This window comes from Littorina saxatilis, linkage group LG2 (assembly GCF_037325665.1).
Source record: "Littorina saxatilis isolate snail1 linkage group LG2, US_GU_Lsax_2.0, whole genome shotgun sequence".
In the NCBI taxonomy this organism is placed as follows: domain Eukaryota; kingdom Metazoa; phylum Mollusca; class Gastropoda; order Littorinimorpha; family Littorinidae; genus Littorina; species Littorina saxatilis.
Window position 1 is genome coordinate 87328912 of NC_090246.1, and position 24682 is coordinate 87353593.

At 40.9% G+C, this 24682-nt stretch overlaps 2 protein-coding genes and 3 long non-coding RNA genes across 5 annotated transcripts in view; 2 read left to right on the forward strand and 3 right to left on the reverse strand.

Annotated features, from left to right (window-relative positions):
* LOC138960035 (eukaryotic translation initiation factor 3 subunit B-like) overlaps window positions 1-989 on the forward strand; it is a 29165-nt gene extending 28176 nt beyond the window's left edge. Inside the window, exon 17 of the mRNA XM_070331757.1 lies at window positions 348-989. Within this exon, the coding sequence (XP_070187858.1) occupies window positions 348-439 (92 nt within the window). The 3' untranslated portion in view covers window positions 440-989. The remainder of the gene's footprint in view (window positions 1-347) is intronic.
* Window positions 576-12083, reverse strand: LOC138960036 (isoamyl acetate-hydrolyzing esterase 1 homolog). Its single transcript, XM_070331759.1, has 6 exons — window positions 11947-12083; window positions 11436-11491; window positions 10766-10985; window positions 9710-9797; window positions 9146-9264; window positions 576-7101 (listed from the first exon to the last, which is right to left on the reverse strand). The coding sequence occupies exons 1-6, from the start codon at window positions 12079-12081 to the stop codon at window positions 6922-6924; spliced, it is 798 nt and encodes a 265-aa protein (XP_070187860.1). The 5' UTR covers window positions 12082-12083; the 3' UTR covers window positions 576-6921.
* Window positions 12084-13166: 1083 nt separating this feature from the next.
* On the forward strand, window positions 13167-20315 carry LOC138960038 (uncharacterized). Its single transcript, XR_011453870.1, has 3 exons — window positions 13167-13299; window positions 13912-13974; window positions 18843-20315. It is a non-coding gene; the product is annotated as an uncharacterized lncRNA (long non-coding RNA).
* On the reverse strand, window positions 16518-20451 carry LOC138960037 (uncharacterized). The gene is made up of 2 exons (XR_011453869.1): window positions 20313-20451; window positions 16518-18189 (listed from the first exon to the last, which is right to left on the reverse strand). It is a non-coding gene; the product is annotated as an uncharacterized lncRNA (long non-coding RNA).
* Window positions 20452-20784: 333 nt separating this feature from the next.
* Window positions 20785-22588, reverse strand: LOC138956802 (uncharacterized). Its single transcript, XR_011452802.1, has 3 exons — window positions 21949-22588; window positions 21320-21404; window positions 20785-21158 (listed from the first exon to the last, which is right to left on the reverse strand). It is a non-coding gene; the product is annotated as an uncharacterized lncRNA (long non-coding RNA).
* Between the last annotated feature and the right edge of the window lie 2094 nt (window positions 22589-24682).

Below are 24682 nucleotides of genomic sequence, written 5' to 3' on the forward strand. Positions count from 1 at the left end.
CTACAGATCTGCTCATTTTGTGTTTGCATACTGATCTTACCAAATACCATCTTAATGTTGTCCAGAAAGTCACACATTTTGACTTGATTTCAGCAGGCACTAGTATCAGGGATCATCCTCCTAGTTGGCTTAACATTTGAAGCCACTGAAGAGCTTATGCAACAGAGGAACATCACTCTATCTTTAAAAGTGTGCAAAATACTAAGCTCAGCCATGCATGTATCATTTACAAAAAAGAAAGAGAAATCAGTTTGGGTCGTCCACAGGCAGTAGCAGTGTTAGCCTTAGGTTTGATTCTTCTAAACTATAAATCAGCCGCATATCATATCATCTTGTTTTTGTTGCAGGGGTGGACACTGACGCGTTTGACAGCCACATGGACATGGAAGAGGAGACAATCGAGTTCTTGGTCAAGGTCGAGGAAACCATCGAGGAGTAATCGTGACAGCCCAGCGACCGACCGCCTGCCTTGCGCCAGCCATCACATCGCCACAACACCACTCGTCCAGGCCTCAGTGCCTGTCGTTTCTTTTGCCAGCCAACTGTCAATACCATTGCCACATCTGTCTGCTGGATTGTTTCATTACAGACTGCTTCTGCTGGGAGCGGTTTCTGACGTTTTTAAGGGGGTAGGGTGACTTGCGCCTTGGCACTGTGCATGTGTGTGTGCCAAGGCTGAAGAGAGTGAGACGGAAGTTGTTGATTTTGTGAATAATTCTAATCAAAACATGAGCGTTCATAATAATTTTATTGACTTTGTGCTTCTCTCTAGCACTTGGCTTTTACTACTCAGCTTTTTCGCTCTTCCTTTGAGTGTTCTTTTTGGTCATTTCTCGGGCTGTTTTCCTTCTCCTTACAGGTTAGGTGTATGCGATTACTTTAAATGTGAATTGGGAATGTAGAATATATTATGAAATTTTGCTCTTGTTTTTGTTTGTTTTGTTTTTTGTTTATTCTCTGTGAATAAAGGTGTGTAGTGGAGTCAACAATTTTTCTTTGTGTGCATGTGTGTTGTGAGAGATAAAGAACAAGAAGAGAGAGTGAAGTCATGGATGTGTGTGTGTGGAGAAAGAGAACAAGAGCAGACAAAAATGATTGAATGGAAAACGTTAGCCACAGACATTAATTATTGTGATTTACTGAAAGGTTAAACATGGGGATAATGTTCCACTGTGTCGAGCCTAAATTGTCAAATCTCCCAAATATTAAAGCTCAAACGGTCAAATCTCCCAAGTATTAAAGCTCAAACGGTCAAATCTCCCAAGTATTAAAGCTGTGGTCTATTTATGACTTTCCGGGGCTACGAGGTTGAAAAATAGGGATAAAATCATGTACAGAATTCTGTACAGCAAACGCTACCCGAAACCCCACCTATACGGCATGTATGACCTTGAGAGCTTCAGTCAACGCTTGAATTCTGCAGTGGTAACATCCGGTTTGCTCTCTCAGAGCTGAGCATATTTGTCGAGAAGGATCGAGCAGAAAAAATAAACGACTTGGCAGGGATTCGAACTCAAGGCCTCGGGGCCTCGAAATGTCGGGCCCGATGTCTTAACCGCTAGGCAGATTCACCAGTCTTTTCAAAAATAAAAAAATTGATAATTTTATATCATTCTACGCTTGAATTACCATTCATGCGTTGCAAAAACGTAAAAATTGCTATTAAAATTTGCCTTTATTTGCAAACGTTTCACGGAATCGCAGTACATGTTTACACCATCATGCTACACGACATTCGCGCCATGCAAATAGCTGCGATATCTCTATTTACAACATGCAAGAAAAATGACAAGAACAGTAATTGAATCTCTCCAAAGTTCTGTGCAGTTGAAAACAGACATCTAAGAAATAGTATTCACTTCTGAACAATGGGCGGATAGAGATATAAATCATACTGCTTCAAGAATAACATAACATGAATTTATATAAATGTTTTTCCTTTTTTTTTCTTTCGATTGGCGCAGTAGCCTAGTGGTTAGGACATGAGACACGAAGTCTCGAGGTCGAGAGTTCGATTCTTCGCCGGGGCGTTTATTTTTTCCCCCTTGATCTCTCTTGAAAGCAAACCGGATGTTATCCCTGCAAAATTCAAGCGTTGACTGAAGCTCCCAAGGTCATACACGCCGTATAGGTGGGGTTTCGGGTAGCGTTTGCTGTACAGAATTCTGTACATGATTGTATCCCTATTTTTCAACCTCGTAGCCCCGGAAAGTCATAAATAGACCATCAGCTTTAAAGCTCAAACCTCCCAAATATTAAAGCTCAAACGCTCAAATCTCCCAAATATTAAAGCTCAAACGGTCAAATCTCCCAAATATTAAAGCTCAAACGTTTCTTTAGATAGCTGTAAACAAAAAAGTGGCAAATAATACTGCAACGAAGGGATGAAGGCAGAGGTGAATAGTGAGCTGCGATGTGCATATAATTCAGTCAATTTTAAATCATTGCTGAAGACAGTTTAGCAAATATGCATGGGTGGGACTGACAAATGTCATGAATCCTGAAGAATTTTAAGGGTGGGGCATGAATATGGCACATTTGAGTATTAGGAACGCTAAACAGTAACATTACATTTCATGCATAGAAAGTTCAATTCATACAAATAAAGAACAAACACTAGAATCTCTGGCTGAGGGTCTTTGCAGAAAATTTATCAACAAGGAAACTGTAAAGCTAGAAAAAGATATAATATCAAAAATGTGAACGTCTATTTTGCGATTAATTATCAAAACATGTTGAAACATTTTATGCAAAAGGCTGCACAGAAAAGTGTAAAAATTGATTATAATCGTACTTGGCAAGAATGAGCAACTTTTGAAATTCAATCAGGAATGCGTTTGCAACCATGTATTACACGCCTTCACGTGGCGGGCCCTGTCTTCGACTAACAGGAGAAGGGATGCAGGCAGATCCCTGGCGCCTTAAAACCAGCTGCTTCGGGCAGATGGGGCTCGTCAACCTTGGATGGTCGCTCATCTAGGAGAAGGACAACTCCGATTTCAAAACCCGCACTGCCTTGTGTGCGCCTTGGGAAAGGCAAAGGCTACGAGAAGGAAAACTTCGACAACAAACCCTGGTAGAGTGGACTCGACAGCCCAGCAAGGCAGCTACTCTTGGGGAGGAGGCAACCCTGAGTAAGAACCTCAACCACCGAAGACGGAAGACAGCAGCCAACTTGGCGTGGGGAGAAAATCGGCTGTCTACGCTTCCACGATAATATGGCCGTACAATTATCTTTGGATCGATGTGGTGTCATCCTGCAGAAGAAGAAGAACCATGTATTACACATTGCTGTGATCTACTTTCACAGCTTAACCATTGTTACAAGAGTGTCGACGGGCAAAGTGGCGCAGTGGTAAGACTTCGGCCTCCTAATCGAAAGGTCGTGAGTTCGAATCCCTGCCGCAGCTGCCAGGTGGGTTAAGGGTGGAGATTTTTCCGATCTCCCAGGTCAACTTATGTGCAGACCTGCTTGTGCCGTATCCCCCTTCGTGTGTACACGCAAGCACAAGACCAAGTGCGCACGAAAAAGATCCTGTAATCCATGTCAGAGTTCGGTGGGTTGTAGAAACATGAAAATACCCAGCATGCTTCCCCCGAAATCGGCGTATGCTGCCTGAATGGTGGGGTAGAGGACAGCACGTTTCGCCCTGCAGTCCGGACTCACGATCTAACAGCGAGCGACAAGAAGAGCAAGAAGAAGAAGAATTGTGGGGTAAAAATGGTCATACACGTAAAAACCCACTTATGCAGAAACATGAGTGAACGTGGGAGTTTCAGCCCATGAACACAGAAGAAGAAGAGTAGTTACAAGAGTAACATAACAGCATCCTGCTCACGTATGCTGTCCTGTTCACCCCCACAGATCTGGGCAGGCTTTCACATAGACGACTAGACAAACTCCGGAAATAACTCTGGGCTAGTATGGGTTGTAAAAGAGTGATTAGTCTTGCTTTTATTGAGGCAAACTTTCTACACAAGCTCCTTGTCCACGTGTTTTAGACACACCCCTCGCTAGTCTTTCTTTCTTTATTTGGTGTTTAACGTCGTTTTCAACCACGAAGGGTTATATCGCGACGGGGAAAGGGGAGGGGGGGGGGGGGGGGGATGGGGGGATGGGATAGAGCCACTTGTTAATTGTTTCTTGTTCACAAAAGCACTAATCAAAAAATTGCTCCAGGGGCTTGCAACGTAGTACAATAATTATATGACCTTACTGGGAGAATGCAAGTTTCCAGTACAAAGGACTTAACATTTCTTACATACTGCTTGACTAAAATCTTCACAAACATTGACTATATTCTATACAAGAAACACTTAACAAGGGTAAAAGGAGAAACAGAATCCGTTAGTCGCCTCTTACGACATGCTGGGGAGCATCGGGTAAATTCTTCCCCCTAACCCGCGGGGGGTACCCCTTGCTAGTGACGGGCCTATAATGTCTCGTGAGAAAGTTTGCCTTAAAAAAAGCTAGAGTATTCAGTCTTTGACAACCCAACAGTTATTTGTGAACATAGTCTAGTATGTCAGACACCTACCAACATTGTACAGCCATGCTGCTTTCTCTGAACAGTGGGAATCATTTGCTGAACTCATTTCCTAAATGACACCTATGTCAATCTGAATTTAATTCAGCAAAATAACTTGCAGTACTGAAGTGTTTGCAATCACCACAGTATGTGAGTGCACTTGATCCTCTCTTGACTCTAGCACCATTTCTTTTGTGATAGATAATAAACACTACTTCATGCACACAGATTCAGGCATGGGGAATTTGTCCATGAAAACACATTTCTGCAGCAGTAAAATCGTGTTTTTCATCTCTCACGAAAACGGCATTACAGTTCAGAGAGAGTACAGTACCAGTAACGTCCTCCATGGTTTCAGCAGAAAAAGGATATTATAAGATGTTTGGTGGCTTGTTGACAGACCAGCTTTTTTGTTGGTCCAAGGGGACCATATCGTCTTTTGTTTCATTTTTATTGACCAAGGCCGAAGGCCGCGGTTGATAAATATGAGACAAAATGCGATATGCTCCCCGAGGACCAACAACAAAGTGCTGGTCTGACAACAAGCTACCAAACATCGTTTTTGTCATCATTTTGGTTGTGCAACAAAATGCACAATAACCCACAGGGTGACGAATTTTTAGAATCCAACTCCGGGCCACAAAGCATCGTCACAGTAGCACGAGATAACACGTCAAACTTGTATGTGACGTCAAACGTAGCTTGTTGACGCTTTTCTTCCAGTCTGAAAATGTACAGAGCTGCGATCATACCTGTGAATTCAGTAAGTGTTGAGCATATTTCTTTTCTTTTAAGTGTTTATGACTTTTCGTTGTGGATTTTGCGATTACAGAGATGAGTTGCAAATTAACCATGAGTCGCCGCGGTAATTATCAACATTGATTGGGTCTTTGAGAGTGAATGCTTACAATCGTTGTCCTCGGAAACACAAATCCAAAGCCACGATGGTTCCACACATCAAACAATCAGCTTGATTGGCTTTTACTTTGACAATCCACGTTTCACATGAAAGCTCAAACCCATTCACCACCTCGAGTTATTGCATGGGGAACATGAGATTTATTTACCAGGTGTTTGTGAATGAAAACTCGTGAAAAATGATGACAATATGAGTTATTTCTAATATGCTGACTGTTAGCAAATGATAACAGACATGTCGAGAAAAAAGATATCAAGCATGAGCCTTTTAGGCGAATGCTGATATCGTTTGTGAGACATGTCTGTTTATCATTTGCTAACAGTCAACATATTAGAAATAACGGTTTTATTACCGTTTAATTCGACCAAAAGAAATTTCGAAGCGACCCCGCGAATTAGACAGAACAGCCGCAATGGGAACTGGAGCGCTCGATCCTACCTGATTATGCCTGTCAGTCAAAAAATTCTCGTGACTTGGGTCAGCCAATCAGAGTAACACACCTTACGTGATGAATATTCACAGGTCAAATGTGTTTGACACACAACAAACCATGTTGAACATGCGTTTCGGTTGCTTCGCTTTTTCTTGTTGAACAGAGAGCGACAGATTTAGAACCGACTCCAGACGGATGGGAAATGAAGTAAAGATACATTTGACGTAAAGCGAGTGACCCAATTTCACTTGATTTTTCCAAACTTTGATAATTTAGAATTCAAGTGAGCGGGTCAGCATTGCACACTCAGAGGATGGGCGGTGCCTCGCTGTTCCGTAAAGCACCCACCGACAAAACTCGCTTTTCGGTATTTTTTAGATAAAGAGAGTATTATCTGACAGCATCTGAAGTGTCATTCTTTAGAATAAATCACACTGATATTGCTGATTTAAATTTTTACTGTGTCTTGTTCATTTTTAGCTTGATAAACAAAAAGGGTCCCTGCCTGAACGTTATAACATTTAGAGGGTCACCTAGAATCCGTCCTGATTTTGGTCAAAAAGCCATATGGGGCACTGAATTGGTAATATACATTTTTTTACCTGGGTAATATCAAATATTTTTTCAGCTGTACAGCTTAATCTGATTTCAGCAAGTATAAAAAGTACATTGTGCGTGTATAACAAATTACCCAAATACCAGAAATATCAAAAATAATATTTGTGCAGTGATACATTTGAATCACAACACTAACCACAGAACAACATGGAAATGTGAATCAGTGCTTCAGTAACTGTGCCCTGAATAATCAAATGTGCAGTAGTATGAGTAGAAGCATAATATATTTAGTCAGAAGAGCATTACTGGCAGCTCTAGATCACAGAGGTGAAACGAGAATCACAAGCAACAAGATATTTGAAAGCCTATGGCAAGAAGCTTGGACGTGATTTTAAACAACAGTAACAACAAAATAAACGTAGCTCTCAAACAATATGTGGCAGTTTGTGCATAGCTCCCAAAGTAAGGCGACAACCAACACTTTATTTTTTGAAAGGCAGCAGTGATGGTTTTGGATTTTCTGCATCCACTTCGTCCCACAGTGGGAACTTCATTGGAATGTTGGACGTGAGCTGCTCGATAAGAGGCTGCAGCTGGTTGAACAGCAGGCGAGATCCGTCAGCCGACAGATGCAGACCATCGTTCAGGCACTTTTCCCAGTCCTGGAAACCAACACACACATAAGTTTTGTACTATTTTTTTTCTCATTTCAATACTTAATTGTCCCATTGCTGAGATATTAAAAATAATAATAGAACATTTTTATAGCGCATCTCCACAGCTCAAAGCGCTTTATATTCATGTTGCTTCAACCCAGTGGAAAGCTAGCTGCAACTATTACTCAGGTGTGTGTGTTTTTAGGTGTAATCAGCCACCTACACGTGGGATGCTCACACTATGGAGGGCAGAGTCCAAAGGAGCTTCTTATGGAATTTTTCTTCCTTGTCTTTTTGTTTATGTATTTATTTATTTTTTACTTCAGAGGTTATATTCAGATATGTCTTGCGCACCCTACAACATGGCGAAGGCTTCATTTTTGGGATCACTTAATTGTTGGTGTATCTTTCTAAAACAGCCAAAGACCATAACTATGGCAAGCAAATAAGAAAATAATAATAATAATGATGAACACTTATCAATAGCCCCTTTCTCGCCAGAGCTCATGGCCACACACACACATACACACACACACACACACACACACACACACACACACACACACACACACACACACACACTCACAATACATCTACAATCACACATAAATGATAAAAAAAATACAATTAGTACAGTAAATATAAAAAACTATCCCAGAAACAAGACCGGCACAGGACTCACGGCGGTACTCATCATCTGTGAGTAGAGGTCCACCAGTTGAGTTCTAACAACCAAAGACCATAACAATGGCAAGCCAAGAAGAAAAAGATTGGCACAAGACTCACTGCGGCACTCATCATCTGTGAGTAGAGGTCCACCAGTTGTAATCTAACAGCCAAAGACCATAACAATGGCAAGACAAGAAGAAAAAAACCGGCACAAGACTCACTGCGGTACTCATCATCTGTGAGTAGAGGTCCACCAGTTGTGTTCTAACAACCAAAGAGCATGACAATGGCAAGACAAGAAGAAAAAGACCGGCACAAGACTCACTGCGGTACTCATCATCTGTGAGTAGAGGTCCACCAGTTGTGTTCTAACAACCAAAGAGCATGACAATGGCAAGACAAGAAGAAAAAGACCGGCACAAGACTCACTGCGGTACTCATCATCTGTGAGTAGAGGTCCACCAGTTGTGTTCTAACAACCAAAGAGCATGACAATGGCAAGACAAGAAGAAAAAGACCGGCACAAGACTCACTGCGGCACTCATCATCTGTGAGTAGAGGTCCACCAGTTGTAATCTAACAGCCATGCAAAGACCATAACAATGGCAAGACAAGAAGAAAAAGACCGGCACAAGACTCACTGCGGCACTCATCATCTGTGAGTAGAGGTCCACCAGTTGTAATCTAACAGCCATGCAAAGACCATAACAATGGCAAGACAAGAAGAAAAAGACCGGCACAAGACTCACTGCGGTACTCATCATCTGTGAGTAGAGGTCCACCAGTTGTGTTCTAACAACCAAAGACCATAACAATGGCAAGCCAAGAAGAAAAAGACCGGCACATGACTCACTGCGGTACTCATCATCTGTGAGTAGAGGTCCACCAGTTGTGTTCTAACAACCAAAGACCATAACAATGGCAAGACAAGAAGAAAAAGACCGGCACAAGACTCACTGCGGTACTCATCATCTGTGAGTAGAGGTCCACCAGTTGTAATCTAACAGCCATGCAAAGACCATAACAATGGCAAGACAAGAAGAAAAAGACCGGCACAAGACTCACTGCGGCACTCATCATCTGTGAGTAGAGGTCCACCAGTTGTAATCTAACAGCCATGCAAAGACCATAACAATGGCAAGACAAGAAGAAAAAGACCGGCACAAGACTCACTGCGGTACTCATCATCTGTGAGTAGAGGTCCACCAGTTGTGTTCTAACAACCAAAGACCATAACAATGGCAAGACAAGAAGAAAAAGACCGGCACAAGACTCACTGCGGTACTCATCATCTGTGAGTAGAGGTCCACCAGTTGTGTTCTAACAACCAAAGACCATAACAATGGCAAGCCAAGAAGAAAAAGACCGGCACATGACTCACTGCGGTACTCATCATCTGTGAGTAGAGGTCCACCAGTTGTGTTCCACACTGCCCAGCCACCTCCTTGCAGGCTGCCGCATACTTTCCTGTCGTCTTGTTGTTCTTGCTCAGCGGTCGCCCTGTCAGTTATAGAGATGTCTGTGCAATCATTGCCATGTAGATCCACAAGTTTTAATAAGTTTGTGACCTCTGCAAAAATGTTGTTGTACTGAACATAACTGATTTCCCCCCCCCCCCCCCCCCCCTCCCCATGCATATCCAGGGATGGTTAGGTTCAACATGCTCATAGTGGGTGAGCAGGTTCATGCCCCATCCCAACCCGCCAACGAATCAACCAACAAACAAACAAGAAAAAAATTCAATGTTTCCGATTCTCTGGCTAACCGGGTTTTTTTCCTCCCGACCCTAGAACTTTTTTGACAGTTAAAAAAACCAAAAACTTCCAATACAAATGTTTTTTTTAAAGTCACTGACTGTCAACCCAATTATTTTTAGCCTTCCAATGGGAAACAAACTTGTTTTGTGGCCTAATCAAACTAACAGATAAAAATAAAAAATAGCCACCTTTCTTGATGCATTCCTTCTTCCATTCCACCGCATCAAAAGCTGGAGGTGATATCAAGATGATTTTGTCTCTGCTTACACCCACAGACTGAAAACAGGATCAGAATACAATGGAGCAGGGAAAAGACTAGCATTAAGCAAAAATAAGATTACCCCTGACTTTACACCCAAAGCTGCATTTACACTTGAGTTCAGAAAACCACAACAATCTCCCTTAAATCACAAACTAAATTCACTGTATAGTGGTACCTGTGATGTGAGGTCTTTCTGGTCGGAGGACACCTTCCATGAAAGGACACATTCTGTTGTCCCTTTTGTCAATTATCTTGACCAAAGTTTACCTGGCCATCTGAAATGTAGGGACACTTTTCTTTCGGCTAGTCCTAAGGAAGTCCTTTCATCATAGGTACCACTGTAGTAGTGAATCAGCTTGATGCAAGAGATTGTTACCCTGGATACCTTTAACTAGACAACCAAGTGGATACCTTTAACTAGACAACCAAGTGGATACCTTGAACTAGACATCTGATATACAAAGGGAAGTAAGGCCCCCCTCCCAAAAAAATAGGTGTGGTTACGGTAACATAGGCAAACAAAAAATAGGGTAGGAAGGTAGGCAATCACTTTTTTTTTTTAAACTTTTTTTTGTAATGTGTACAAATTAAACCTACTTGACAGGAAAATACGTGTGCGACTCGAGCGCTTTCGCTTTCATTGCGTTTTCTGCACTCGTTTTCTTTTTTTTGTTCTTTTTTTTTTGACAAATGTAATAAAAAGTTATAGGGTCGGCCCCTAAAAATAGGGTAGGTCGGGTTACCGTAACCACACCTATTTTTTTTTTTTAGGCCTAAGCGCTCTAGATGCATATGACATGTGAAAGAGAGTAATTGAGATTTATACGGAACCATTCTCCTGGCACCTAAAGGAATAACAAGCATTGAAATGAAGAAACGACTTTCATCCTCAAACTAGTATCAATACAGCAGTTTTCTCACAGTAGTCTGAACAGCGGAGAGTTTTTTGAAAACAGCAAGCAGAGAGAAATGATTTTCTTACCAGTAAATGCTCCACCATGGAAGTAAGGCCTTCCTTGTACTCTGGGAGTGGAACGTGTTGCCGAGGGTTTTCTTCGAAGTCGTTGGAATCGTTGGCCCCGAGAAAGATAGTGATGGCTGCTGTGTCCTTGGCGACATCCTTCGTCACCAATTGTGGCAACATGGGGCGACACCAGCGAACGTTGTATCCAGAGAAACCACGGTTGATTACGTCACATTTCCTGTGGCAAACGAACATGAACTTGTGATAAGTTTCGTGACAAGTTTTACAGAAAGCTTTTTGGGTCAGCGCCCTTGTGTCTTTTGCAAGAACTCAGACACACACACACACAGATCTATATACACAGACATGCAGACACATGCACACAAACAACAGGGGGGGGGGAGAGGGACAGAGAGAGAGAGAGAGAGAGAGAGAGAGAGAGAGAGAGAGAGAGAGAGAGAGAGAGAGAGAGAGAGAGAGAGAGAGACACACACACACACACATACACACATATAGTCACACACACACACATGATCTGAGAAACAACGGGACAAAAGCACTCTAAATTCACATGACATGTGCAACCAGAGTAAGTGAGAGTTATACGGAACCAGTCTCCTGGCACCAGAGAGAATAACAAGCAATGAAATGAACAAGTGACTTTCATCCTCAACAATCACAGACTTACCTCTGTACAAGATCTGCAAGCAGACTTCCCCAGCAGCCGTCTGAACTAAAACTAAACTGCAACACACCAAAACACAGATACTGAAAGTCAATGCTGGAAACTAACACAACCTTCACATCATCATTTATTTTTAGTGATATGATATCTCCTGGCAACAATCTGGCGGAGAAACTGTATTTTGTTTATGTTCGAGGTGTTGATTTTATGTTGCTTTGCTTCCGGACGACCAAGTTGGTGTCCATTTTTATTCTAATGTGAATTATTAAATATGTCTGTTGAAATAAACAATAAACAATCGACAATCTCTCTCTATATATATATATATATATCACACACACGCACGCACGTACGCACGAACGCGCGCACACACACACACACACACACGTACACACATTAGCATCCCCCCCCCCCCATACACACACACATACACACGCACGTACAGTCAAACGTGGGAAGCTAATCGAGAAACCGCTTGGTTACGGACACAAGCTCTAACAGTAAGACTAAGTACCTGAGTGATGGAGTCACCAAACAGAATGAGCTTGGGCCAGCTCTGAACGCCGTCAACAGCCATGGTGCCAGTGATACCGCAGGAAATCCACCGGCAGAATGCAGACGCTCTTGACCTCGACACGAAGCGTGGCATTAGTCAAGGGAGGGCACTCTATTTAATTTCCATTTTGCCAAGTGTTTTACTTTGGTTGCTTCCCTTCATTCAAGCCTCGGCACTGCTGAAGCAGTGATCCAAAACTTGAATTCTACGACCCCATAATATAAATTATAGGGTCTCAAAATGCACACTTGATTTCAAACTTGTGTGACTACTTTCTTTCAGCATATTCATATAGACCTTTTCTCATTTTCCTTGAACTGAAGGAGAAGTTCTAGTTTAGTTAGGAATTCAGTGAGTTCAATATCACCCTTGCCCATTTCTTCATCTGTTGAGTTCTCAGCCAGAGCCTATTATAGGGGAAGGGCCCCTAATATGGACCACTTTTTGTTTGTTGCTGATAACTAGCTTGTTTCCTTGCAAAGAAGTTTCATTTTGTGGTTGGTAGTCCTTCTCTCTTAGTTTAACAGTTAGGCCTAATTAGAGTGAAATAGCTTTGATAGACCGTCAGCAAAAATTAAATACAGAAAAAATCACAAATGGTCCATATTAGGAGCCTGGGCGCCCAATATGGACCAGTGAAGGGGCCTTCACGAATCACTGTATAAAGCCCCCTATACTTCAAAATAACATGATACAACTTAGTGTGCAAGTCAGACTAATTCAAATATGCTTTAGATTTAGCTGTTTCGGGTTGATGAGAGCATTATTTGAAGCCCACCAGGAAACTTAAAGTGTAACTAAACAGACATTTTGAAGTGTCAGCTTTACTGAATTGCTTTATGTTTTGTCCAAGTATAGACCTGTAGAAGCGATACTGGACGATTTTTCCAACGTTTACTGTGTTTTCTGATTTACTACGATTTTTTAAAAGTGTTGAACCCATTTCAGATTTACCTGATTATCTGTTCTTGATTTGATACTTCCAAAGAACAAGTGGTACTTTGAGTTCCGGTTTTATGTTTTGACCAATCAGAATTTGGTTCCTAAATAAAATCGTCTGCTGCCTGTCCCAGCAGAGTCGGCAACAAGCACTGCTTGCCACATGTGTGATGTTACCAACAGAAATAGCCATAAATTGGGCAAGGTAGCAATGTAAATGAATTGGATCTAACTAATGTGCTTGTACTGCATCTCTGGCCTTTGAATTCACTCCAAATGTACTGGCTCAGCGTGAGAGGCAACATCCTGTCGAAGTCGTAAGCACGAGGCTGCCTGGGAGATTATTATTCGAAGAGCATGCTGAAACGGATTGTAAGTACAATATTTTACATGTTCTCGACATTTCTGTTGATCTTTCCTTAACTTTAATTGTTTCCTTGATTTAAAACCCTAGGGCTTGTATTTTCAGTTGTGATACTAAGCACGTATCTTTACCACAGTATCCGATCACTTCACACTTGAATTTTGGAATGATGAAGTGGAATTATTTCTGGATCTAATTTATTCCTTGTTCCCCCCCCTCTCGATTCCTTTTTTCGCCACATATGTATTGTCGTGTGAGGGGGTAGATGCGTGTACTGGCTGATTTTTTTATTTTTTACTTCGGTCAGATACAGATGATTGGAAAAAAAAATTGTCAAGGATTTCAGAATTTAATAGATCTGTTCGAAGTTTTTACGGGATGGGTCCTGTTACAATACAGACTGAATGTGCCCAAGATGAACTTTTGATTAAACATACACACACAAATGAATCTCTTGAGTTTGTTATACGGCGAATGTCCAGTTTCCACCACCACGTCTGTGGTATGTTTTTATACTGTTTGATTGAATAGACTGACGTGCATTCTCTCGCAAATGTGCGCGCGTGTGTGTTTGTCTGTGCCTCAGACTTATTAATCAAAGACGATGTTGCACATTGCAGATCTATGCGACAGGAGCAAGTGGACAAGACAGCTACATTATTTGTCTGAGCGAAGATCCAACGGTAAGCTCTTTTAGCCGAAGACAGCGAGCCTGGGTGCATGTGTTCTGCGCGAAGTTAGAATCCGGTTTCATTCTAGAATGGACCGGGTCCAGGTTGGAATTCTTACCCTGCGCAAGTACAGGGGTGCCATTCTAGAATGAAATCCTTGTTGCTGGTCCATTCTAGAATCAGCCGTGCGCAAGGTTGGAATTTGGGTCCAAGTTGGAATAGTCATTTCAGTTAGACTATCACAGCCAAAGCCACAAATGTGGATTTTCTGTTTGTTTTTGTTTTTTGTGTGTTTGGTTGGGGTTTTTTTCGGGTTTTTTACACTTTACTCAAAGACATCGTGAATTGGGATTGTGATGTTCTGAAAGTGATTACGATTTTGAGAGACACTCAGCACTGATCGCTACGAACGGAAATTTCCGGACTGACAGTGTTTTGCCGATCTCGCTTGTAACTTTTAATCTTATTCATATACATGAAGTTGGTCTTCTGAATTGTGAAGATAAAGTCTTTAGCTTTGTATCGATATATAATATGACTATATAGTTTGAGCGAGGGAAAGGCTTTTTATTTTTTTTTTTTTAAACTAGCTTTAACGTTCTATCAGGCATGCGCCTCTTAAGAACGGTGCTGCTTTGACCACAAGACTCGCAGCCATAGCAAACCCCTCGTTATGAGCGCCGACCACAACGAAAGCAATTGGCTGCGGTGGGCCCCACGAAAATCGGCAAAGGCGAGGCTAGTTTCTGTAGAAAATCGTCTCTGTTTTCTCCAAAATGACATATCATCCCATAACTGGCGTTTGTATTTCGACATAAGGTCTTGTGGCATCTAATCATCGATTTCATTCTTTCATTTGATTCATTTGTGAACGCTGAGCTTCGAGTATTTATGCTTTTCAGGGAATTTTTTTGAAAATTCTGACTTTCCACAGTTATTACGGAAACTCAAGCTTGTCAATCAAGATGCTGTGAATTGGAATGTCATTACTAATCATTAGTTGACCTCTGGCTCAAGTGGTGTCATCTTGCTACACGGTTGAATTGCAATTCGTCAATCTCTGCCGTCACTGGGCACTGAGAACGTCAGGAGCCTGTATTTTTTTCAAGGGCAATTAGAGGTTATTTGAAAGTATGACATGGTATAATGTTGTGATTTTGGAGAGAAAAATTAATTGACTGTCATTGCAATGAGGCTTGGTCAGAAATAAAGGGTATTCACTGATTTTAAGCTACAATTCAGTTGCTTGGAAATGACAGACCTCCAATCCATTTGTAAATCAAGTGAACTCTCTTGAATGATTGGTACTTCCTCTACAAATAAATGTGCACCAGGATATAATTCTTGGAACTTTGTTCTTTTGTGTAGTAGTAATGCAGGGTTGTAGGAGTTTGAAACGTGGGCATATCACAGTTTGGAAGGTAGGGATTCTGATAGATTAAATAAAAACTGTCAAACTTTTAGGCATGGAATTCCCCTTTGAGAGTATTTGTTGTGGTAGTACTACTACTATGAATTGCTTTCAATGTTTTCCCATAATATTATAAAACCAGACAAAAGTTGTTGTGGATTTCTGTTTTTGTTAATGTCAACTTTTTTTAAACCTGTGACAACAGCTCTATAACTCACTCTGTCCTTCTGTTGGTCTGTCTGTCGGTTAGTCGGTCTGACCGTCTGTCTGTCTGTCTGTCAAAAAAATTGTCAAAAAACCGGACATTTCCGAGAGGGAGACAGCGCTGACATTGCAAGCGGCCGCAACCGGCTCTCATCACAAAAACAACTGCACTGCAAACATTACCGCCCTGGTAGTCCCCCTAGCTATGGTCTGCCTTTGTTTATTGCGTACTCAGGAGTGTCAACTTTCTTGACATGACATGACATCGCAAGATCGCCAAAGGATTTTTTTCAGGGGTAGACAAATCAGCCCCATTTTATCAAAGGGAAGGTGCAGGTGGAGATAATTCAAGGGAAGACAACTCTGTCTTACCTACAAACATTACGGCCCCCTTTATTCAAGGGTTTCATTCTAGAATGGCACCCCTGTACTTGCGCAGGGTTAGAATTCCAACCTGGACCCGGTCCATTCTAGAATGAAACCGGATTCTAACTTCGCGCAGAACACATGCATGCAAGCTTCTATCATGTTCGTGTGAGTGCTGCAGGGCTATTAGACGACTTTTCATTATTCTTGATTTGGAGATCCATGCAGGGTATTAGAAAGTGCAGAATATACACATTTGAACAAATACGATGTGTGTTTGCTCTGAAAAAGAGAAAAGACGCAACAAACAAACATTGTATTTGTTTAAAGTATCACAAATATTTATTACCTGTATCTGCATGTTTTGATAATGATGAAAGGTAAATTACTTTGACGTGTGCTTTTTTTTTTAACCACACTGATAACGAATGATAGAAACACAGACACACTTAATAACATATCCACAAAAATTGTAACAATAAATGTAAGCTGAACAATGCCTGCAACACATTTCAGGCCTCAGAAGGAAGTAATTATGAGATTTAGACAGAGAGAGAAAGCCCAACACGAAACCAGTTGTGACATTTTTTATTTCATTATGTAATAATAAAAACACGACAACAACGTATTTCCTGTACTTATTTTCGTGCAATTATGGAGTGCAAAGCATGTCTAATTGAGTGGCATAAAGAGGCACAGTTGCATGAAAAACCAACTCGGATCTTGACTAGGATCAGGATTTTACATGGACACAACCTAGAATTTAACATCCTGAGGGGAGGGGGGTACTGCGCCTTTCACATCAAGATGTAAAGATCTATTTTAAATAATACTTATTAGAAGGGAACAAAATCAAACAAACTACAACAATCGTTCTGAGGGGAGAGAATTACCTCTTCCGAAGAAATTACCTCCCTTGCTTTTCTTGTCGTGACTTATGTAGAGTAAAGTGAATAGAAAGTGAATCAGTCAGTAACAAAAAAAAACCACAGCATTTCTTAAGATCAATGAGGAGTCTTGAAGTATTTGTCAATGTTAATCTTGTATGCATAACAAACAATATATTACGGATTGATAATTAAAGAAAATCGTCTCTTCTACAGGGTTGACCCCCCTAAAAAGGACACCCACAACCATGCAAATTACTTCTGCATCTGTTGAACCAATTATTTTATATATGGTATTCATTAACTTCAGTTTATGTTCTGCCTTTCCAGTAAGTGACAATTTTGTAAATTGAATGGTCTGACTTTTATGCAATTTTAATTTTTTTCTCCAAATTCGGGGGTCGACTAAACAGAACGAGTTTTGACATTGAGCGGTAGCCATTTTTACCTAATTTTTAAACCCTTCAGGCTTTTACCTTTTTGATTATTTTGAATGTCTGAGTATGTAAAACATCCCCTTCAACCCCCAGGCTATCGATGACCTGAAGAAAGCATGCAGTTACAGCTAGGTTCAGGGCAATCCTCAGACACGAAAGCGTTGGTGTCATTGGTGATGCAAAAGTTAGATAATGTAACCTACAAATTTGCCACTTTGTGAACTGCACATGCATAAAATCAAGTTTAAGTATGCTGAATATGAAGTTATCCAGTCAATTGGTGTAGAAGTTATAGCATTTCTGTCAGTTAACAGTATTTAAAATCTCTAAAGTAAAATCTGACATATTCGAAAGTTTTGCATAAACACCCAGACAATTTTTACGATACTCTGAGTCTCCTAAGCTTCTCCACTTCTCAGCCCTGTCTTCGAAATGAATTCGAATAAGGCAGTCAAAATAACTTAGTTTGGAGCACCCATCAATCAGAATAAGCATTAACTTTTGACACAGGAAATATCTTCTACCGAAAGCTCTCCTGGTTTTATTCTACATTTTTCCTGCATAATGGTAACAAATTTAATGATAAATCTAAACAACGAAGTGACTGTGGTAAGATGAACAAAGTTAAAAAACAAAGGATTACTGTAAATGGTTTACGAATCGAAATCTAAACAAGTTTTAATGATAAGTAAAATGATAAAAAAATAAAATTAAAAAAAGCTAACGTCCTCGCATTTGTCCAGAATTATTCCATGTTTAACATGGGAACAGAGGGATAATTGGTCTAAAGAATTTTTTAAAAGGAGGGTTAGGGACTGTCTGTATGCAATGCCCGCTATAGGTGAAAGACTTTTGTGGAAGCCATGGAAGAATGCATCGCTGTTGTGCTGGTTCAGCTTGAGGTCCTGTCCTAGCGAATATCCTGCACACACAAAAACACGACTTTTTAAGCCACTTATGTTGCATTCCGTGACATAGCTTTGTTAAAACCGTGTGCCTGATAATAATGACAGATTTTGTTGATATACATTTTTTTTAAGACACCCCATATAATATTGTTTGACAATCTCTTTCAACATAGTTTACGAATCACCAATGTGTATACAAACGCAAATAACCCACAGGTCAATAAATTACTTTCCAGAGAGAGAGAGAGAGAGAGAGAGAGAGAGAGAGAGAGAGAGAGAGAGAGAGAGAGAGAGAGAGAGAGAGAGAGAGAGAGAGAGAGAGAGAGAGAGAGAGGGAGAGATTAAAACTAGAAAATGTGTGCTATATAAAACAAGGATAATCTCTGTCAAATCTTCGCTTGTACCTACCTGCATGGTGTTTACTGCGCTATATATACACAACCTGTTTTATTTCATTTTTTTTTTTTTTGGGGGGGGGGGGGGGGGGGGATGTTTTGTGATGAGGGTTTTTTCAAAGCCTTTACTGCTTTAGTCATTGAATCCACCCGACTTCGATTTATTGTTCAGTGATGGGTAATTGTGTGACCAACTATGTAAGTTAGTGATTGTTCTGGCTTCATACAATGACATTGCATTAATTTTATAAGTGTATGTGTGTGTGTTTCAGGCAAAAGCTGATATTACAGTCCTAGTTGTATGCAGTACCTCTGCTTCTTCGTTCAGGAATCAAAGTATACAATCTAAACCGATTATTTTGTTCAATAATGTTCAGCTTACCATCCCGAAGAAGGCAGTAACGTGCCGAGATATTGATTATAGATATTAACGTACCTAACCTGGTTACTGGTGTGTTTTCTTTTTATTTCAATAATGTAAATGTGTGACAACTTGCAGGGTACTTGATGTTCAGAGCAATTTTTCTGGCAAAAGACCTTTTATGGATCAAAGAAAACTTTTGTCATGGTGCACAAGTCAATCAATTTGGTTGATAAATAATTTGTGCTGCATTTTCCCTGGTTCCAAAACGTAGTATGTATTACCACATGTCCTTACCTGTCATTGGCATCACATGATTCTCTGCAAGCAGTCTTTTGTGGAAATACGTCATTTAACACTTGCACTTATATTAGGTGGCTGTGGAACGGTAGACATGCAACGACAACGAACAACAAAAGACAAAGTGTGGAGTACACTCATTTTTCTTAACATACGCTAAGTTTCTTTGAGAATGCTCCAAGTGAAAATCAGGGGTTCCTAGGCCTGATATCACAATTAAACAGCTTCTTCTCAGAATCAGGAGGGAAAAAACTGTTATATGGCGAGATGTCGTGACAAGAACAGACAGCAGCAGCAGCAACAACATTGCTAAATCGTCGCTTTAACAAAATTTCATGTTTAGCATCGCAGACAAAGCACGGCTACTGATCCGACCAAAGCCACACTTCATGCACGATGGGCACATTGTTATGGCCAGCTTGTTAACGTGCGCATTGTGTATGTTTTACATAGAATTGAATGTGTTTGTCGTTGTGTCTGTCATCTATCCTAGTCGTTTGATTTAGAATAAAGCAAACTTATTACAATGACGATTTTCTTCGGTTTTTGATGAAGGATTGGCATCAAGACTTTTCCTATTTTCCAACTCTGCCACCATACACTGGCCGTTCAGGTCTGCATGTCGACCACATGGTGTGTGATCAGATTTTTTTGACATGTTCACAATGCTTACATGACCACCAAATGGAAAATCAGTTGGTATTTGTTATGTTTTTGTGTTAGCACAATCTTCATACAAGTAAACAGAAACAGTTTTGTTGCAAACAGAGCCTTCATAAGAAAAAATGCTTCTAAGTCAAAATACATACCCTCTTTTTCGTATTGCGTAAAATATACCCATAAATTCTGGACATCATATTTTTATTTTTTTTCACAACAATGAAACCAAACTTTGGCATATGTTTTAGCAATATATTCACAATAAAACCTATGAGTTTGAAGGCTGCATCTTGTTTTGTTTATTTTTGAGAATTTTTTTGCAAACCCATGCAAATGGCCAGTTTCTGGGGAGAGACTGGGGAGATAATGGCCAGTATAGAAAGAGTTAATAAGTAAACTAATGTCAGAAGTAGGTATTTACCTTGTTTGCCTTCGCGTTCTTGATAGCCCGCTGCAGCATTTGTATCACTTCCCTTGACATTCAAAACGCCAATGTATTTCTGAAAGGAAAATAAAGATATTGACCGAAACATCACACAAGTGGTATATCATATGCTAGGTTATGTTTACAGTGCCTGTTCTACGACCACATCTGATTGTAATTTAAATAAAGAAAAACTGTATCCATTTATTACTTCTCTATTTGTGTGTGTGTTTGTGTGTGTGCAGGGGCGGATCACATCATTTTTAAGGGGGAGTTTCCAAATTTCTTTTAGGGACAATTTGACGACGCGAAGCGTTTAGTTGAAGACGCGAAGCGTTCAACCTCCTTGGGGGGGTCCGACAAATGTTGATAAAAACAAGGAAAATGGATCAATCTGAGCCAAGAAACATCCCCCAATACACCTTCCAAAAAAGAAAAATTTGAATCGCAACAAGGACAATTAATCGATCTGGCGCAACCTGAGCAAACTAATTAGCCAACTTCTTTCCAAAATCGTCACTTAGAATACAAAGGCCGGCTCCTAAGTGGTCCGGAAACCCCGGAACCCCCCTCCGGATCCGCCCAGTGTGTGTGTGTGTGTGTGTGTGTGTGTGTGTGTGTGTGTGTGTGTGTGTGACCGATGACCGTCTCTAAATTCTAATCGTTGCGTTTGCATGGTAATAAAGTTTTAATACTGGATATGCCCATGAAAAAATATCATTTCTTGTTCATGTCATTGTGTGTGTGTGGCCAGGACCGTGACTTCTGCTTGCCTCGACGTCTTCAGAAAAGACACAAAATGCCAGCAGGCGTATGTTCTTGGAGCACTCAGTATGCCGTCATCTGCAAACAAATTAATACAAATTATTCAATTGTGTAAATAAAGAACAATCATTTTAATATTACAACAAAAAATTCATATAACTGTAGTCTTCACCAGAGACATCCACTACACTATCTTTAAATAAAACTGCCGTAAAAAATTGAAATACTATAAACCTTACCCCCACTCAGATCTATTTGGGATTATTCAAGTTTCAACCATGAAACGATGCCGGTTTGGACAGATCTGCTAGTTTGCCGCTGAAACTGAAATCAAAGGCGATCTTCAGAACTATTTCTAATCTTGTATTTGTGATTAATATAAAATACTGATCTTCCCAATAGAAGCTGATGTGTATACACATGACCAGGACAAGGTATTTTGTTACAGGGCATTTACGCAGACGTCGCAGTTCAAAATATCGTTTTAGATCTGATTTTGTACAGCAGCCTGTGTGATTCAGAATCGTCTGCCCTTTTTCGTTTTAACATTTTATGGACGATTCCTATGAGACTGCTCAATCATAACTGATGACAAATTCAGAAACAGATGATGGTTTCAAGTAGGCTACAGTAATGATTCGTTAAAAATGTCAAGCCACTCGTCGATCATTCACACTCAAAGAACCCAAGCCAAATCTGCTCTGGTTCAGAGCAGCTTTTTCCAACTGAGACCCTAATTGTTACGCATCTGCCGCGAAAAGATAGACCACAAACAAGCGGCACTGTACCATGCTTTCGTTTATGTTGCTAAACAGATTAAATGTGCATTGTAAATGTGCTTACAGCAAAGAAATGCATCCTTACTTACCACAAAAATACTGGTACCACATTCATCGCACTTGTGTCTTCTTACCAAAACCTATCGATATGTTTGTTTACGATATATTGGTAATTACTAACCGTTAACTATTTTTCAAAAATCTGAAATGACTTTTAAGAATCAAAGAAAGATTTGCTAAAACGGTTGACTTCAGAAAATAAGCAATATTTTTCTGAACCATGAAATAAAAATCGAAAACTCCGTTTGATCTTTTATTTTGGTAGATTGATGACAACAGCCGGAACTGAAAGTACCAGAACCAAAAATTAAGGGCATTAATCATGTAAACTAAGAAGATTGTCGTTCCTGGCGCGCACTTCACATGTCCGTCAAACAGTGTCCGAGTGAGAGAAAAAAAATTTTTTTTTCGCAGTTCGACAGTATATGAGGCCCTTCTTCATATCAAAGTGTAAAGGTTGCTGAACGATGTTTTTCCTTTTTGCTTGTTTAGTTACACTTTAAGAAGCTTATCAAAAACAGAGTGAAAATAAGTGAAATTATCAACTTCCACAAAAAAAAAGACTATTTGTTATATTTTTTTGAAATCTCGAGGGCTAGTTATAGGTTGTTTTCAGCAAGCTTCTTAATGAATTAATTAAAATTGCCTTTAGTTTTTATTTTCTTCGATTTGTTGAAGGTGGTCCATATTAGGGGACTCACACATACTTTGAGGTTTTGCTATTATTTTTTGTTTGCAGTAGAAACTGTTAAAATGTAACAAATACTGTCTTAGCTGTCATATATAGCCATTTTTGGCTCACGTAAGTGTAGCCTATGCATAGATATCCCTTGACCTATGAGCCTATGCGATAATAAACTTTGTCTGTCTGTGCGTGCGTGCGTGCGTGTGTGTGTGTGTGTGTGTGATAGAAACTTTAACATTTCCGAGTCTATGGATTACGTCAGTCTCGGTCAAAAGTGTTTGACGTGTGTCATAGAAACTATTTGAAGACGTCACATTATGACGTAAGAGGGTTAGACGTCACGCAAAGGAATTACTGAAAGTCTCGGTCATTGTTATTGTGAGCGGGCCGAGACTACTTGGCAGATCCAGGGTCTCGCTTTCTTGCACAGTTTCACCTATGCTTACTGTGTGTGTGTGTGTGTGTGTGTGTGTGTGTGTGTGTGTGTGTGTGTGTGTACTGTGTGTGTGTATGTGTGACGGAGTGATTGAGTTTGTGTTACTGTTTGTCGATTTCTTACGTGAGCCTTGAAGGCTTCGCCTCTTGTTGTGTTATGAAAGCTTTGGCTGTGGACAGAAACGAGTCCGTTCTATGCGGCACATTTAGAGTGAACGCTGCCAAAAGTGAAAAAAAGCGAAAAAGCCAAACGGTTTTGAGGTTTGTGTTTCTGCAACTGTTTTGACATGTGCAACTTATCCAGAGAGGGTGAATAAAGCGAATGAAATTGTTTTGAGCGCTCTAGCGCCGTTAGTTTGTCAGAACAGGAGGTGGTCCATATTAGGAGCCGGTCCATATTAGGAGCCTTTCCCCTACTACTGGCTTTACAATCGTTGGCCTGTACAGTCGAACCTGTCTATTACGACTAATAGAGACCAAACAAGGGACCAACTGAAAGTACATGGTCGTTATAGACAGGTGGTCGCTATAAAGAGTGAATTATACAGGGCATAATATCATTATACAGGGTATAATATCTCATCGGAGATCCTTTTCGTGGTCGTATTGGGACAGTTGGTCGTCATTGAGAGGTGGTCGCCAGTATAGTTGAAAGATGACAAAGGTTTTGTCACCGAGACTAAACAATGTCATACACATCCTTTGCCGTTCAGCCCAAATGTCAGTATGCCTCTCACTACACCAGCCAAGAAAAAGTTGATAGAATAGGCCACGGTCAAAAGATCGTGTAGGTTACCTAGCCCAAAGTTAGGCTAGGATAGCAACTGATCAAAAGATCAGACAAAGGCTTAACAGCCTAAGTACCAGTCTCATAACATAACATAACATAACTAACTCAGACCGTTGCAGTGAAGTGGATTTTGATGGGATATCAGATTAGAATGTTGTTCTGTGTGTGTGTGTGTGTGCGTGTGTGTGCCCAGTTGTTGTTGTACTCATATAAGTAGCCTGTGATTCATAGTGCCGAGTTGTGATTCCTTTCTTTCTTTATTTGGTGTTTAACGTCGTTTTCAACCACGAAGGGTTATATGCTGCTTGCCCAGCGAGACCCGTCCTCTGACCCCGCCCATTTCTTCAGCTTGACTGCGCCAGCTCCTTGACAAACACGCCCCGCCATCCCTATGCGCAGTCTCTGAGCGACAGCCGGCTCCCTGGTTCTCTGAGGACATCACAGCCGCCAAGATCGAGAGACGGCGAGCGGAGCGTGCATGGCGACACTCTGGCCTGGAGGTTCATAAGCAGATTCTCAGGGATGCGGTGCTTCGAGTCACGCAAGCCATCACTGCTGCCAAGGTCGAGCACTTCCACGACCGCATCGTCAACGCCTCATCATCCAGGGAGCTGTTCTCCATCATGTCCTCTCTCCTGGGCTCCTCCCCCGCTGCCCCCTTACCCACTGCTCACCCACCACAGGATATCCCGGAGTTATTCTCGGAGTTCTTCAAGGACAAGATTGACAAGCTTCGGAAAACACTCGATCAGCAGCCCTTCGTCCCGTCCCCACCCTCCCCTTCCTTCTCCGGCTCCCCCCTCACGTGCTTTCAGCCTGTCACTCAAAACCACGTCAAGCGACTCATCACCAA